The following is an 18512-nucleotide window of genomic DNA, read 5'->3' on the forward strand; positions in this document are numbered from 1 at the left end:
TGACATATGTATATAAAAATAAATGTCAGATTTGAATACAGAAGCGAGGCAAACATATCAACACAACGGTATGCCTTTTACTTTTCCTCCCTCCGCAAATGCACAAGCAAGGCAAGCACGTCAGCAAAATGAATCCTCCTAGGAGAGAGATGCCCAGAATAGTTCCTTTCAATTACCTGACATCTCTACATTTCAGTTTTTATTCTGACAATTTCAATAGTTTCTAGGACTCCAGGCTTTTTACAGCACAGGCTTACACAGCTAGTAATAATATAAATGAAGGCCACAATTGAAACTTACTTGAAAACCGATAAAGTATGATGGGTCTTTAAGTGTCATGTCTCTGTCTCCGTTTCTGTTGCCCTTTTACTGTTAGAGCTCCTAAACCTTTGACCATTATCTTGTGGCAAGTATGACCGCATGTGCCATCTTCACCATAAGAGCTGAAATCAAATCAATCAAATCAGACAGAGGCATTTATGAGCTGAAATACAAAGCCCTCAGTTTACCAGTTGATCTACGTTTCCACCTTCACCTTTGGCCACAGGTGTTGGACCGTGACCAAAAGGATGGAGCTTCCTTCACAGGGTGTCTGGAGTCAACCTTAGAGAGAGGGTGAGAAGCTGCTATTCCTCCACATCAAAAGGACCCAGTTGAGGTGGATACGAACATTTGATTAGGGTTCCACCTGGATAACTCTCTGTGGAGACCACAGTCAGACCCAAGACATGCTGGAGAGGTTATATCTCCAAGTGGACTTGGGAAAGCCTTGGTATCCCCCGTGAGGAGTTTGGAGAAGGTGGCATGGAAATAGGACATCTGGGCATCTTTGCTTAGACCACTGCTCCCATGATCTGTACTGGATAAACAGCTGCAAATAGATAGATAGATAGATAGATAGATAGATAGATAGATAGATAGATAGATAGATAGATGTGATGTCCTATTTATATAATGAATTTATTAATAAGAACTTAATGGACTGTAATGATACTGCCTGGTCTTTGCTTCTTTCTTACTTCGATGTTGCTATAGCAATCACTGTGTAAGGCACTATATAAAACTGAAGTCTTAATCAGTTGTTATTATTACATGTCATCTTAGTGTTATAGTGTTAGATACAGTAGATAGATAGATAGATAGATATTGTAATTATTTTCAGTCAGCAACCATTTGTGTGTCAGCTAAGAAGAGAATGGTTTGCCTTTGCATACACTAAAATTCCCAAGCTGGAATCCTTTTAGATGTTCACCAAATGTTTGGGGCTATCATGTATCCCAGAGGAAGGGTGGGATGGGGGGGTGGGAGCGTCTCCTCAGCTTATGCGTCACCTCCCTGCCTTGCTCTCTTTTTGGCTTTCTTAGCTGGTCAGCTCCTAAATCTTTGTCCCTGTCACTCCAGAGTCCCGCCACGCGCGTGCCAGCCTAGTCGTCGGGTTTTCCGGTGACATGTGAGTAATTGCTCCCGGCAGAGGTGCTTAGCAACAGTGCTCCACAGACTGTGAGCTTCAGATTCGGCATTCTGGGTGGGCTACAGCAGTTCAGGCACTGAAAACTGAACATTAGACATGACGTGGTCTCTCCTTGAAGAAATGCTGCTTTTGGATCAATACCTAGCAGGCATGCATGCAAAGCTCTTTTTATTTATTTTATTTTTTTACTTATTTTAATTCAGATCTACAGTACGTACCCCCAAATACACCCTGGACGGCCACCCACTCAGCTCCAAATCACTGTTGTGCCTAATGCCTTAAAACAAATTGAAGTACTTCTGAATAAGGCTCTACAAATCTGCTCTCATTATCTTCCTCTTCAGTCGGCACCCACTTGTGTGTCAGCAAGAAGAGACCGGAACACTGCTGTGCCTTTGCATGCATTCTAATCCCTTTGCTGGAATTCTCCCCATTTTTATTTTTTATTTATTTTCTTTTGACATCCTAATCTTGCTCACCAAGTTTCCCGTTGACAAAAAAAAACTGCTGCTCCCTTGTACAATACAACCAAGCTGCTCCCCTTCGGCTCAGTGTGAATGGTATAACCCGAGCTGCCACAGAGAGACGGCTACTTACCTATTGTCACTGAGAATCTGCCTTTCTGCAAAGTGGGAGGCCGAATCATTGCTTTTATCGGGGATTTTTTTGTTTTTTTTGTGTTGCCAGACCAACCGAAGAAATTTATTTTGCTGGATCCCGGACCATTGGAATGACAATGTACAAAGGCAAGCGTCGAAATCAAAGGTGTAAGTAAGTCTGCGAGCAAAAAAAAAAAAAAATTGACTGCTTGATTGAGTGAAAGGAATTGGAATGATAAGAGAATTTGGGCAAATGCTATAGTTGAAATGAAAGTGTTGCGCTGCGCCACAGGCAATACAGTCGACAACTTTGTGTGCTTCATATTTGATTTGGTTCATTGCATTCTGAATATTGCAGCCTGTGAGTGAGACAATGCACAGTGTGTATATTCCAATGAGCAATAATGGTACATATGCACAATATGGTGCAGTTTAATACAGTCATAGAGTTGGTGTCACAGTGCCAACTGGCTGGCATGTTAAAGAGTCTCGCTTTCTTAGTTTTACGGGTTTAATAATGAGTGCTAGTGAAACCAGCCATAGTGACCACTGCTGCAGAATGTGCAACTTATACTGGGTAAAGTGTCTGTTCTACCGTCCATCTATTCATTCATATCCAATGCATAGTCCTGTATAAATCTGAATGCTTCTATTTAACATATGGAGATGGTGCCTGTCCAGGTAATGTTTGGTGCAAGGCAGCAGTCTAGCGCAGAACATATATATGTATATGTACGTATGTAGTACGTATGTATGTATGTATGTATATCTCCATGTGCACTCCTGCAGGGAACATTTGCACTTTCCCAGTTAACTGCAGTCTTAGGGAAGAAAAGTAGATAAATAACACTTTATTTGTCTCAAGGGGGAAATGTAATAATAATAATAATAATAATAATAATAATAATAATAATAATAATAATACATTCTATTTATATAGCGCCTTTTCATTTGTCACAAGGGGGAAATGTAATAGTAATAATAAAGAATTCTATTTATATAGCACCTTTTCATTTGTCTCAAGGGAGAAATGTAATAATAATAATAATACATTCTATTTATATAGCACCTTTTCATTTGTCCCAAGGAAGAAATGTAATAATAATAATAATAATAATAATAATAATAATAATAACACATTCTATTTATATAGTGCCGTTTCATTTGTCCCAAGGGAAATGTAATAATAATAATTATAATAATAATAATGCATTCTTTTTATATAGCATCTATTCATTTGCCCCAAGGAAGAAATGTAATAATAATAATAGTAATAATAATAATACATTCTATTTATACAGCACCTTTTCATTTGTCCCAAGGGGGAACTGTAGTAGTAATAGTAATAATAATAATAAATTCTATTTTATAGCGCCATCCCCATGCTCAATGTAGCTTAATACAGAAGCTCAATAACTAAGTAGATATTATTATATAAAAAACAACAACCACCTCCCTTTAAATACACACCAGAATTACTCAAAAGAAAGGAATTTCTGACTTTAGCTAAAGATAAAAAGAGCGATCAGTCCAGGGACAAAAAGCTCAAGACTGTGAATATTGATGCCCCCACAATCTTCTGGTTCATGGCCTACCTGACCAACAGACGGCGGTGTGTGAGGCACAGTGTGTAGCACTAGGGCACCTCAGAGAACTGTCTTGTCTCCCTGCCTGTTTACCCTCTCTACACGATGGATTTCCATTACAATACCAGCTCGTGGCACGTGCAGAAATCCCCAGGTGAATCCTCCATTATTACGTGTATTGATAATGGAGATTAGTCGCAGTACAGGAGGCTGGTGGAGGACTTTGTTTTGCGGTGCAGGGAGAACTACCTGCATATCAACATCAACAAGATAAAAGGGTTTGGTGGATGACATCCAGCGTGTTAAGTAGACCTTGAAGCCTGTCACCCTCCAGGGTAGAGGAAGTGGAGTAACTGGTGGTCCAAATGAACTTAAAACGGTGTTGGTCTGACAACACAGTGGTTCTGTACCTGAAGTTCCAGAGCTGACTGGACTTCTTGAGGAGACTCAGGTCTTCTGATGCGTGGAACTGGAAAAGTTTAAGCAGTCTGTTGTAACCAATGTGGTGTTCTATGCTGCAGTCTCCTGGGGAAGCAACTTGAGTGCAGGTGATGCAAAACACCTGAACAAACTTCATAGCAGGAATGACTGTAGAAAGTCCAGAGCCTGTTTTGGAAAAGAGGACTAGGGGCAAATTTGGATGTCACTATAGACAATTCTGCCCATCCCCTCCAGGTGGCGCATTCTTGGAGTATTTTTAGCCACAGGCTTTTAATCTAAGGTGCAACTGGGAGCACCAGTAACACTTTAGGTACTGCAAAAATGCATCAATTACTTATTTTCTATTATATACCAAGACCTTATTAACAAAGGTTTTTTTTAGGTTTTCATAACACTTACAAAGCATCAGTAAAGGGTTTCTTTATCTCTGCAATGTGACCTACCAACAAACCTTAACTTTGGAGTGGTCTGAGGTGTCTTAACTGAGACACCTTTTTATTGAGATTTCATATTTAGTTTAAGATCTGCCAATCCTTCATATTAACAAGTCATTTTACTGGCATTCACCAACTATGGAAAAACCTAGCAGGTCACATCTTTCTTGCATATACATTTACAATTTACAATTTATTTTTATATAGCCCAAAATCACACAAGAAGTGCTGTAATGGGCTTTAACAGGCCCTGACTCTTGATGGCCCCCAGGCTTGACTGTCTAAGAAGACAAGAAAAAACTCCCAAGAAAAAAACAAACCTAGTAGGGAAAAAAATGGAAGAAACCTTAGGAAAGGCAGTTCAATGAGAGACCCCTTTCCAGGATGGTTGGGTGTGCAGTGGGTGTCAAAAAGAAGGGGGGTCAGTATAATACAATACACAGAACAGAACACAAAGATCCTCAATACAATATAAAAATAAAAATATTACAAATATAGAGAAGAATTCAACAGTAAATGATATCCCATAATACGATATGGACTTGTTCAGTGTCCTGGAGACCACAGCCAGGACTGTGCCTCCCCCTGTTGGCCATTCCACAGCTGAGTCAGCACTGGGCCAGCCAATCCGATGAAAGGACCCCCCTTTCCCACGATTCCTGCGATCCTCCATTAGAGATGACTTTACCTTAGGCAGGCACAACAACTTGGCAGGTGGGCCGTGGCACCAAGTGCCACATCTGAGTACTGAGAAGAAAAACAGAATAGGTGAGGGTTAGTAACAAATTATAACAATCATGTTACTTATGTTTTAGTGCTAATGACTAACAACAGAGATGCAGTCTGTACAGTTAATCAGCAGCTCTAGTCAGGGTGTGCTAAACTGAAGTAGTGAGTCTCCAGCTGGGATTTAAAAGCTCAGACCTGAAGATTCATCTCTTATAGTAGCAGGCAGACCATTCCACAGTTTAGGGGCCCTGTAACTAAAAGCTCGACCTCCCACTGTTATTTTATTAATTCTTGGAATCATAAGCAGACCGGCATCTTGAGATGTGTGCTCTTGTTTGTAAGTCATGATGAGTTCAGAAAAGAAAGCCGGACCTTGGCCATTTAAGGCTTTATATTTTGAAATCTGCCCTAAACTTAACCAGGAGCCAAGGTAAGGATTTAAGGCCTGGAGTTATCTGTTCGTATTTTCTTGTTCATAAATGAACAAATGAGTAAGAAATGTATTTTCGCAGTATGTAAACTAAAATGTTACCAAAGCACCTCTGAGAATCTTTTCTGTCTGCTGCTATCAGGCCCTTTAATGCTTCCTCAAGACGCCCATTCAATTCCCTTCCTTCATTTCCAGCCAGAAGACATAAGAAGACAGCACAGACTTCAATATACTACAGTTCATTTTATCTTAGTATTATTTGTATTATATGTTTTGTTCTATTGTCTTATTTTACTTAGTCGATATCTTTCTATTTCATGTTTTGCTACTATGTGTTTGAATGTTCCCGTTGGGGTTAATAACATTTATCTGATGTAATTTATAAAGATGCATCACAGTAGGTATGAAGGAGTCCCAGCAGTGTTTCTCTACACACTTCTACTTGATAATTTGTTGGATGAAAGTACTCTGTTTCAGAAAGAGAATGTGAGGCTTTGTTCATAATGGCACTCAGTTTTATCTCAATCCTCTCTTCCACTACTACCTCCAGCAGGTCCAGTGGGCATCCCACATCCGTCTCTGTCTTCTTAATAGGCTTGTTAAATCGGTGGGCCTCTCTTGAAGTGATTTCACCATCCAAGCATACCACGAGCATTGAAAAATCACACTGGCTGTCATAGAATTATAGAACATATTGTAGTGGTATGGTGTCAAAAAATTCACACCATCAATAAGACTTTATTTAAGATTTACTTATTTTTTTGGTAGAAATTCCAGGGACGCACCCAGCCTTGGACCAATCTGCACACACTCACAAGCAGAGACACAAAATCAACTAATAAATAAATAATATATTAAATGGCAGATCCAATACACAACAACAAAAACAACAATCAGACAAACATCCCTTTTCCTCTATGGCGATACAGTTGTAACATAACAATGAGCCACAACAATGTCCTTATACAGTCCAATACAGCAAAAGCAGGTGAAATGGTATGGCATGAAGATGAGAACCCTGAGAATAGCTTCCGTAGAAAATGAGTGAACCAGTTCTACTGGTAGTCCTGAGTGGTGAGGGGTGAGATTTCCAGGAGTGCTCCTTTTGAAGATGCACGACGATTAATCCACCACTATACACGCAACAGGCAGGCACGAGACAGTAGATTCATCCTAACGGGAAATAATCCATAGGGCACAATAGACGTTTTAGATAACATGTTTGACAGGATACATTAAAACAACCGATCTCCAGTTGCTCCATCTGGCTCCCTTTTTCAAATTCCCGCTGACCTTTTTCATTCCCAGCAGCCCCAAACTTCCATTCCAGACAATCTATGTGGCTAATCCTCCTTGGGCTGCTGGGAAATGGAGTTCATCCTGCGGTAGCACTGCTACAATATAAAGGATGTTGCTTACCCACGTCATTATCTACATTTCTTTTGCTCCACTTCCGAAATCTGGGCTCCATTACAAACGTTAAAACTGCATTCAAAATCTCTCATTCCGACAGGCTTTTACACTGTGAGCCAACCGTTTTATGTGATACTCACCACTGTACCAGTTGAAGACAGGTAATAGGATAATTTCAAAATATTTGCTCTCTCTTGCCCTACGTATACCTTCAGCACCTTTCCTCTGCATATGCATGTCTATGAATATCTCTTCAGTGATGCATCTCTCAAGTGCCTTCCCATAAAGCCTGCTTCTCAGACTCTGTCATTATTTTCGAGGCACCTTTCTCACCTCCTGTCCAGTCTTATATTTGCTGTCTTTGACAGTGACTCTCTCATCGTGTGACTTTACACCTTTGTGTGCTTCTCACATTTGCATTTTCTTGTTTGCCGCATCACCAAAGCCAAGCTGGCCAATCACATCAAAGCCAAACTGTCCAATTAGATGGCTCTGAGGGATTGGGCACACAAAACTTAGTGTTTTATTATATAGTAGATTCATTGTTGTACATTATTACTTAGTTCATGCCGATTTCACTGTAGATGAATGTTTACTTATTGTTTTAATTTTTACTAGTTGTTTTAATGTTTGCTGTTGTTTTTTAAATAAAAGTAATGGGTCTGTGTTACCTTTAGATGTCCAGGGCTGCATGATGAATGGATCAATATGTGTTTATGTGGTGCTGAGAGGTATGGGTAAGCTATTGAGCAACATTTGTGATGAAAACCAGAGCTTTCAATTGTTCCCCACAAATGAGGAAATCCCAGTAAGTTAGGATCATTGTCCCTTTGAACACACTGATAGATAGATAGATAGATAGATAGATAGATAGATAGATAGATAGATAGATAGATAGATAGATAGATGTTAATTTTGGTATAGTAAGGGGTAGATAGATAGATAGATAGATAGATAGATATGAAAGGCTATATATAATAGATAGAAATGAAAGGCACTATATAATAGATAGATAGATAGATAGATAGATAGATAGATAGATAGATAGATAGATAGATAGGCATATATAATAGATAGATATGAATTTTATAGATAGATAGATAGATAGATAGATAGATAGATAGATAGATAGATAGATAGATAGATAGATAGATAGATAGATGTTAATTTTGCTATAGTAGGTAGTACAACTAAAGTGATGCAGAGTGTTAAGAGAGTAAAAATGTTAGCCGGTTATAAGCAGACCAATGGGGGTCATGGCCCAATAGTGAAGAGTACTGGAAGTCTTGTTATTTTAGGTGAGCCGAGTGGTCACTCACTCTGTGTTGAATGCGAATGAGTCCAGTTTGTGGATGGTGAGGTGCTAATGCTCTGCCGAGGTGAGGTGTTCCTCGGTGATCAGTAATGCGTAACCATCTGTCCTTTCGGACTTTGCCTTCACAGCTGAAAGTGTGTGTCTAATAAGCACCACACTGAGGTGTACATGCTCAATTCCTTCTCAGTTGTCTCTTATTCCTCTTTCACGGTGGAGATGACTATTAAGCACGTGGGCGTGGGAGCAGATGTGTGTCGAGAGCTGCGTTCTACTTTTTTTTTCTTCCATTTAGCGTCGTTGGAAACATGAATGCAGAGTGTTATGAAGAAAATGTTTGTGAGTCAAAATATACTCTTCTGCCTCCTTAGACTTTTATTTTCAGACACTGATGTCTCGGCGTTCTATTTTCCTTGCAGTTGCTCTTTTTCCAATTCATTTGCTTATGTGCGCTAGATGTGATTAATGACTTGATACACTTATTAAAGGAAATGTGTCTCGGATAATGAAAACATGTTTTTTTTTAATTTTCAGTAAGATGCAGAAACAATGTATGTGTGTGTGTATGCGTGTGTGTTTTATTCTTCTTTCCCATTCAGCTTATAACAACACAAAGGAGATTCTACACTCTCAGCAAGAAATAAAACTGAGCGTTGTGGTTCAAACAAAAAACAAACTGTGTTAACTCAAACCGATCTGTTCGCCTAATGTCACTGTAAATTGGAAAGAAAGAGACCACCACAAAATACATGAAAAGACCTGTAAACATAGAGGCTTCAGAAACTATTCGGACCCCTTCACTTTTTACACATTTTGTTATTTTGCCACCTTGTGCTAAAAATCATTTAAATAATTTTTTTCCCACATTAAGCAACATTCAATACTCCAGAGTGACATAGTGAAAACAGAATTTTAGAATGTTTTGCAAATTTATTAAAAATTAAAAACTGAAATATCTCATTGACACAAGTATTCAGATTTACTCAGCTGAAACATCTTAGTGAGGTAAACGCAGCTTCACCTAAAAGGTCCCACCTGCACTTCAGAGGAGGTCACCCACCCAAAGCTAAGCACGTTCAGGCCCGGCCGGCACTTGGGTGGGAGACCATCTAGGAAAAGCTTGGGTAGCTGCTGGAAGAGTTGCTGGTGAGGCCAGCAGGGAGCACATACCCTATGGTCTGAATGTGGACCCCAATGTCCCAGTGCAGTGATGGGGACACCGTGCTGCAAAATGGTACCATCCTTCAGATGAAATGTAAAAATGACATTGTCCTTCGAATGAGATGTTAACTGAGGTCCTGACTATCTGTGGTCATTAAAGACCCTTGGACATGTCTCCATAAAGAGTACAAAATATTTATTGCTTTGCTTCAATGTCATTTTGTTTGACCTGGGATGTCACCAGTTGGTGCATTTTTATTGTGACTGCTGCTGTGGCATTGCAATTGGAGAGCTGCACGTGTCGCTAAGATTCAAGGGTGTAAAGGTCAGATCTACACATTTTGTGGTATCCGACTTTGGATAAAGATGGTAACAGCATGTGATTCCAGGGACTGAACCATCTTCTGGGTTAACAAATTAGCTTAATATAAAATTATAAAGGCACAGGTATGGAAGAGAAGCCTGCAGCTCAAGCAATCAATCAACATTTATTTATATGGCACATTTTCATACAAAAAAATGTAGCTCAAAGTGCTTTACAAAATGAATAGAAAAATAGAAGACACAATAAAAAATAAACATAAGTCAACATTAATTAACATAGAATAAGAGTAAGGTCAGATGGCCAGGGTGGACAGAAGAAACAAAAAAAAAAAAAACTCTAAAAGCTGGAGAAAAAAAATAAAATCTGTAGGGGTTCCAGACCACGAGACCGCCCAGTCCCCTCTGGGCAATCTACCTAACATAAGTCAAACAGTCCTCTTTGTATTTAGGGTTCTCATGGAAGGACCTGATGATGATGAAGGTCACGTAGACTTCTGGCTTTCAGTCCATCAATGTTGGTGCATCATGATGCTTTGAGTTGGTGGTGGTGGCGCAGGCCGCCACCACAAAGAAACTGGAAAAAGAAACAGAAGAGAGAGTAGGGGTCAGTATGGATTTTAGAGCCACCATGAATAGTTATTATGAAGAATTGAACATACAGAGTATCAGGATTAAGTTAAAGTGAAGTTATAAAAAGGCCATGTGAAACACCCAGTAGTTGGACATTTTCAGTGTCTGCTGCTCCAGAAAAATCCTAATGCCAAATTGCCCCTTTGGATAGATAGATAGATGTGAAAGGCACTATTAGATAGATAGATAGATAGATAGATAGATAGATAGAGGTTAATTTTAGTATACTAGGGAGGTAGATAGACAGATAGATAGATAGATCGATCTCTTATTATTCACTGCACTTTGAAAACATGGTGTATATATGAAATGATGTGCATGGAAAGGGACGACTGGTGACTCAACTGGTGTGTGTGGATGAAAATAATTACAATATCTATCTATCTATCTATCTATCCATCTATCTATCAGAATGAGCAGACCGAGACGGTAATTGAATGACAGTCCATCTAGGAATAAGCTTGGGTTTCTGCTGGAAGAGGTGATGGTGAGGACAGCAGGGGGCACTTACCCTGTGGTCTGAATGTGGATCTCGATGCCCAAGTGCAGTGACGGAGACACTGTGCTATAAAAATGGTACCATGCTTCAGATGAGGTGTAAAACTGAGGTCCTGATTCTCTGTGGTTATAAAAGATCCCTGGGCACCCATTGTAAACACTAGGGTGTATCCTGATGTCTAAACTAAATTGCCCTCCAAGGCCTGGTCATTCTGACCTCCTAATCATCTCCTGTTTTTAATTGGCTATCTCTGTCTCACCGTCACCACCTAACACCCACCCATCTATCTATCTATCTATCTATGGTAGTTTCATGGTAGTTTGTTTTCTTTGATATTTTGGTCTATATTTTTGCTCTGTATGACTAAGTTAGACTGTTGGCTATGGTCTGATGAACTTCATTTCATCTCCCGATCCTCACTGTTACCTTCTGTGCCAGTACACTTGCTGTATATGCCAGCATGTTCTTGGTCACAAAATAACAGCTTTGAGCATCATGCCTTGCCCGGTATCTATCATATAGCGTATTAGTTTAATTAATAAATTAACTTAACATTTAATTTCACATTAGCTTTAACATTAACTAGCATTCATTTAACATTAGCTTTAATTTAACATTAGTTTTTTAATACAAAATGCATTCCAATTGCTGCAGTCACCTTATAAGCTGTCCTCTCATGAACGACCATCGCACTCATCACTTGTCTATTTTAAGTGTCTCTCTAACATTTGTGATGATTTTATTTAATGACAAGACTACTGCTGCCGGTTCTTCCAGCTGTGATGAGCTCATTAGTTTGACAATTTCTTTAATTTTCTATGTTGTAAACCCTCATTCAGTGTCCAGCAAGCACTGAAACTTTTGAAAGTGTATGGAGAACAAGGGAATCTGATTTTCACATGGAGTTCTGCACCAATACACACATGCCTAGTGTAGGCAAAGGTCAGCATCATATACATTTTGAACATTAGAACAGCCTACACGAGAACTGGCCATTCAGCTCAACAAAGCTCGCCAGTGCTATCCACCTAATTCTTCTAAAATAACATCAAGTCGAGTTTTGAAGGTCCTTGGAGTCCTACTGTCTACCACACTACTTGTTCACTTATTCCATGTGTCTGTGGTTCTCTGTGTAAAGAAAAACAATGTCTGAGTGAAATTTACCCTCAACAAGTTTCCAAGTCACAGTGTCGATCCACTCGACTGATTCCCTTCATAATTTTAAACACTTTAGTCAGGTCCCCTCTTAAACAGTAAAGGCTCAGCTCTTTTAATCTTTCCTTATAACTCATCCCCTGTAGCCCTGAATCAGCCCAGTCGCTCTTCTCTGGACCTTTTCTAGTGCTGTTATGTCCCTCTTGTAGCCTGGAGACCAAACCTGCACACAGAACTCCAGATGAGGCCTCACCAGTGTGTTATAAAGCTTGAGCAGAACCTCCTGTGACTTGTACTGCACACATCAAGGCGCTATATAACCTGACAGTCTGTTAGCCTTCTTAATGGCTTCTGAACACAGTCTGTCAGTTGATAGCTTAGAGTCCACTACGACTCCTAAATCCTTCTCAAAAGGTGGGCTGTCGATTTTCCGACCACCCATTCTGTATTCAAACCTCACATTTTTGCTTCCTATGTGTAATACTTTACATTTACTGACATTAACTTTTATCGTCCACAAATCTGCCCAAACTCTGCATGTTGTCCAAGACCATCTGTGTTGAATTAATGGATTATTGATTATTTGCCAATCCAACAGGCAAGCTTCTGCAAACTTAACCAGTTTTTTTCCATATTTATTTATATTCCTAACCAAATCATTTATATATATTAAAAATAGCAGCAGCCCCAGCACTGTCCCTTGCTGGACACCACTCTTAATGTCACCCAATTCTGAAGAGGTTCCTCACACCATCACCCTCTGCTTCTTGTGTCTGAGCCAATTCTGCACCCCTCTACACACCATTTCTTTGAGTTTGATGCCCACCCTGTCATGTGGCTCCTTATGAAATGCTTTCAGAAAGCCAAGATGAATAATATCATAAGCTCCACTTTGATCATATCCTTTTTTTGCTTCCTCATAGAATTCCAGCATTTTAGTACAGCATGAACCCCAACGTCTAAACCTATTCTTGTTGTTGCCATGTGTTGCTCAATCTTATTCTTAATAATTCCTTCCATTAGTTTACCTATGATGGACATTAAGCTTTCTGGACTACAGTTGCTTGGATCTGCCCAGTCACCATTTTTATATAATGGGATAATATTTGTTTTTTTCCAGTCCTTTGGACATTTTAGTGTGGACAAAGATATTTTGATACAATGAAAAAACTCTAGTGGGGACGTAGAACATTTTCATTTCAAGATGGCATTTTTAAATTAAAACCTGGTGATGTGCATATAGCCTTAGAGTCTGGGAGAATATTTAAAAAGATCTCCAAACACTCTTCAATGTGGCTTCTTTCAGTCACCATACCGAGGAGCACTGGCAATAAAAATGGATGTCTAACAAGACAACTTGCATTGCGCCAACGCCGATAGCCAAATGTCATGTCAGTCAGTCATTTTGCAACCCGCTATATCCTAACACAGGGTCACAGGGTCTGCTTGAGCCAATCCCAGGGCAAAAAGCAGCAGGAACGAACCCCGGGCAGGGTGCCAGCCCACCTCAGGGCACACACCCACACACCAAGAACACACTAGGTACAATTTAGGATCGCCAATGCAACTTACCTGCATGTCTTTGGACTGTGGGAGGAAACCCACGCAGACATGGGGAGAACATGCAAACTCCACGCAGGGAAGACCCGGGAAGCGAACCCCCAGGTCTCCTTACTGCGAGGCAGCAGCGCTACCAACTGCACCACCGTGCAGCCTGATAGCCAAATGTTTCATTGCAAAGTGCCCCACCCATCAAACGATTTCAGCACAATTAATGTTGCATGGCAACAGACCCTGACAGGAGGGGCCAAGGCAAGAGGCGGGGCTGGGAGGCAGAGCTCTAACCAACTCCTGCCACTGTACTGATCCTAATGTAAGCATTTGACATGACAGTTTTTAATTTTCAGTGCCAATCTTCTCTCGTGTAGATTTAAGGCAATGTTGAAAAGAAACAAGTATTATATTTCAACTTTGCCAGTCCATTGTTTTTATTACGTCTAACCTAGCAACAGTTGATGAAAGAAAATAGATGTCTGGCCTCGAAAGGGCAATGCTGTCAATCACCGCTTTACCAGTCTTTATAGCAGAACAGAGAAAGTGTTTTACCCGCACGCTGCTCTGTGTACATGTGAAGGCGGCGATCAACAGCTCATGACATTATTTATAACATTTATGTGGGAGCACAACAAACTGCCCTACTGAACATATACTTGGAAATTAAAGTGACAAATGTGATTGCACACAACGGTTAAAAATGTACTAAATGAGCCCTAAGAGTCCCTTCTTGTTTCCTCCAAAATATACATTCACGGAATAAGTCTGCTGAATTCTGCATAAGCAGTGAAGATGATCAACTATAGACGACCCATGATGCTAATTCTCTTGGATTTTCAGCAGACGTTATTGTAGAGGGCATAATAACAGGCAGCTTAGAAGGGAACTCTATTGCTACAGCACAGTAGCGTATATCCATTTAAAGAGAAATGGGAAAACTTTTATTAAGCGGATTTGAAAGCTGTAGGCTATGATTAAATGACCAGGCTCTGCCAAACGACTTTGACAGGGTCAATTTATTTCACACGATGTAACAAGAAAAAAAAAAATGGCTGGCACACAAATAAGGCTCTCTGTTTCTCCGGAAAACTGTAACTTTATGCTGCGTCTAGGCCTGCAGTTTCTGCAGCTGTGTTTATGTTTTCATTTTTTTTTTTTTGGCCTGGCTGTTCATGTGGATTTGATCAAGTGATTTACACAGAAGAGTATAAAGGGTCTATCAGAGCAAAAAGAGAAAATCCTTCTTGCGGATTGGTCTTGTGTGCCTGGTCACAAATTCATTATCATGTAATAAGTAAGCCTCCCCAGGGAGTGTCCGTGTGTGCTTGTTACTAACACAGATGAATGATAAAATCGTAAAGCTTACAGTTTGGAGCATCACTGAATGCAACCAAATTGTATGTGAGTGACATTTCTTAACACTAGAATTACCAGAGCCTACTGAAAAACTCGTAATTCCGTCCCACCTTAAACTGCTTCTTAAATCCCTTCACACCTCTCCATGCGCCCTTTGTCTTCTAAATGTGCTGATAAAGAGAAGCTCGGAGCAGCCGGCTATTCCATCCCCCCACCAATTTAGAACGTGCACGAACTTCTCTCAGCTCATGCCTTGATTGAGTATCTGGGAGTGAAGTGGAGTTTTAGAGTGGAAATAATAGATCGTTGTTTGGAACACACGCATTTCATGTCTGTTCCGTTTCTACAGTAATCTGTGTCAACACATTGTTAAAACAGAAACGTTTTTATATTCTAGTAGTAGATGACAAAATGTAGGCATAAACTGTATAATGTATGAAGCCTGAAGTCCAAATAGCAAAGAAACATTTTCACAAGAATAACACAATTGCTTTTATTCAAAAATATAACTGCAGAAACAAAAAGCCCTAAACATGTGACATTGACACCACTTTATTGTAACTGCCTCTGTGGCTCAATAGACTCACCCCGCTTGGGAATCAAAGGTCACGAGTTCGATCCTGTGCTCCTCCGTTTTGAGAAGTAAACTGCTCTTAGTCTTACTGTTTTAAAATAAAAGCATACATTTGATTTCAGTATGTAACAGCCGGTGCAATTTATGATCCTTGTAAAGGCTAGCTTTTTTTTTTTTTTATTCACTTTTCATTCTCTCAGTCGCGTTCAGAATCAATCCATACAACCCCATCTGACACAGCTGTTTTCACTAAAGACGCTATAGCTCTGCAGTGTACCACGATGCATACTAACGCCAAACACCCTCAACCCAGGAACATATATTGGTGTAAAAGTATAACAAAAGTGCACTTTTATTCAAGTGCACTTTTTCCATCGCCTTTTCCTGTAAGAAGCAATGTCTCTCTATGCTGTGGTTTCTATTACACACCTGAAAGAAAGAGACAATACATGTGAAAATATCCAGCATACAGCAACATGCGGGACTGGCAGGAACACTCAATAAAACTGAATAAAAAGAAAATCAAGTGACGGAGAGATACGAAGAAGGCAGCTTCGCCAGCGTCTGTGTGTCAGAACCGGGTGGGGGGGCGTTAGTATGCATCGTGGTACAGCACAGAGCTATAGCGCGTCTGTATTCTGTTTCTTTTGTACTCCGGCACGCAGAGGAGAGAATAGTAAAGAGCAGTAACCGGCGCTATATGCAATCATCAGACACTCCCCATCTGCCCGTTGTTTTGTTATACTTTTCAATACTTTTATACTGCTCAAACGGGCATGCTCAAAAATACACGTGTAATGCCACGAAAAGTGCACGCAGACACTTCATTTCGCAAACAAAACAAGTGCACTTTTATTCAAAACTACCTGTATAACCGAAGAAAAAGAAAGCAAGTTACAGTAGGCGATTGATACGACAGCTTGCATGGTGCAATGCTAAGAAGTGCAGATTTTCATTCCGTGCTATATAAAATCATCACATTCAAATATTAACAGTTCCCACACACCCAAGGACCGTCCTTCCTACATTTACGACACGTGTACTTGTTGCCGTGTACACACCTCTCTGTGCTATGGTTTCTATTACACTGAATGAGCACCTGACACTGCACTTTCTTCCCTGGGGAAGGTCCGCATCAGAGAATTTCCAGTTCCTGCATAAATTCACACCCGATCTGACGCTGTTCGTTTTCAAATAATATTGCATTAGTGCGATTATATTTTCACATGTATTGTCTCTTTCTTTCAGGTGTGTAATAGAAACCACAGCATAGAGAGAAGTGTGTACATTGCTTCTTACAGGAAAAGGCGATGGAAAAAGTGCACTTGAATAAAAGTGCACTTTTGTTATACTTTTACACCAATATATGTTCCTGGGTTGAGGGTGTTTGGCGTTAGTATGCATCGTGGTACACTGCAGAGCTATAGCGTGTCTTTAGTGAAAACAGCTGTGTCAGATGGGGTTGTATGGATTGATTCTGAACGCGACTGAGAGAATGAAAAGTGAATTAAAAAAAAAAGCTAGCCTTTACAAGGATCATAAATTGCACCGGCTGTTACATACTGAAATCAAATGTATGCTTTTATTTTAAAACAGTAAGACTAAGAGCAGTTTACTTCTCAAAGCGGAGGAGCAGGATCAAACTCGTGACCTTTTGATTCCCAAGCGGGGTGAGTCTATTGAGCCACGGAGGCAGTTACAATAAAGTGGTGTCAATGTCACATGTTTAGGCGGCTTTTGTTTCTGCAGTTATATTTTTGAATAAAAGCGCAATTGTGTTATTCTTGTGAAAATGTTTCTTTGCTATTTGGACTTCAGGCTTCATACATTTTATAGTTTATGCCTACATTTTGTCATCTACTACTAGAATATAAAAACGTTTCTGTTTTAACAATGTGTTGACACAGATTACTGTAGAAACGGAACAGACATGAAATGCGTGTGTTCCAAACAACGATCTATTATTTCCACTCTAAAACTCCACTTCACTCCCAGATACTCAATCAAGGCATGAGCTGAGAGAAGTTCGTGCGCTTCTAAATTGGTGGGGGATGGAATAGCCAGCTGCTCCGAGCTTCTCTTTATCAGCACATTTAGAGACAAAGGGCGCTGGCGGAGAGGTGTGAAGGATTTAAGAAGCAGTTTAAGGTGGGACGGAATTACGAGTTTTTCGTAGGCTCTGGTAATTCTAGTGTTAAACAAAACATCCTTCACAGTGTGTTCTTGTTGGGTTTGCCATATAATCATACCAGGTTTTATATTTATAGTTGTAGCTATTTGCTTTGTTTTGGTTTTTTAAATAATACCATTAACGGCACACTGCACGATAATGTGCAGTGAATACACTGACTCAAGCATTCATAGTTTTCATCCTCTTTCTCTGTATGTTTCACATTCATTTCCTCAGAGGTTGATGTGCTTGCTGCTTCCTGAGCAGCTCTTCTTTTCTCCACCGTAGTGTCTGCATCTTTTCACATTGAAACTGATGAAATCAGTGTTAGTGTTGCAATTATGTGGTTCGTTTTCCTTGATTTTTCACTTAAGCTGGCATTTAAGTCTTCAATCTGCCTGAAGAATGATTTAAGATATGAAGAGGTAAGGGAAGTGACGGCAAAGGTGGTAGGGATGAGAACGGCGCCCATACGCATGATGTCACACGGCCGCCCTGCTGGCCGCTGCCGAGAGTTGATTCTACAACAAAATAGTATGAAAAGAGGAATAACCTTGGAGGTCAATCATCACCCCGAAAGCGGATAGTAGGTGTCACGTAATATCTGTGTAACAAATTTCAGGTCAATTGGTCAAACGGTTTGCAAGCTACAAATTATTTAAAATCCTGGACAA

General features: G+C 40.0%; 1 protein-coding gene across 10 annotated transcripts in view; it reads left to right on the forward strand.

Moving 5' to 3' along the window:
• Positions 1-18512, forward strand: part of LOC120530126 (RNA-binding Raly-like protein) — a 1108526-nt gene that overhangs the window by 905067 nt on the left and 184947 nt on the right. Inside the window, exon 1 of one of the 10 annotated variants that reach the window (XM_039754317.1) lies at positions 1512-2242. The exons of 8 other annotated variants lie outside the window; for them this stretch is intronic. Coding sequence is in view for 1 of the 2 variants with exons in the window: in XM_039754316.1 (XP_039610250.1) it covers positions 2202-2238 (37 nt within the window). In the remaining variant the exon portion in view is untranslated. Of the gene's footprint in view, positions 1-1511; positions 2243-18512 lie in introns of those variants that run through there. One more of the 10 variants, XM_039754316.1, reaches the window with a different exon arrangement.

Source organism: Polypterus senegalus, chromosome 5, assembly GCF_016835505.1.
Source record: "Polypterus senegalus isolate Bchr_013 chromosome 5, ASM1683550v1, whole genome shotgun sequence".
Classification (NCBI taxonomy): domain Eukaryota; kingdom Metazoa; phylum Chordata; class Cladistia; order Polypteriformes; family Polypteridae; genus Polypterus; species Polypterus senegalus.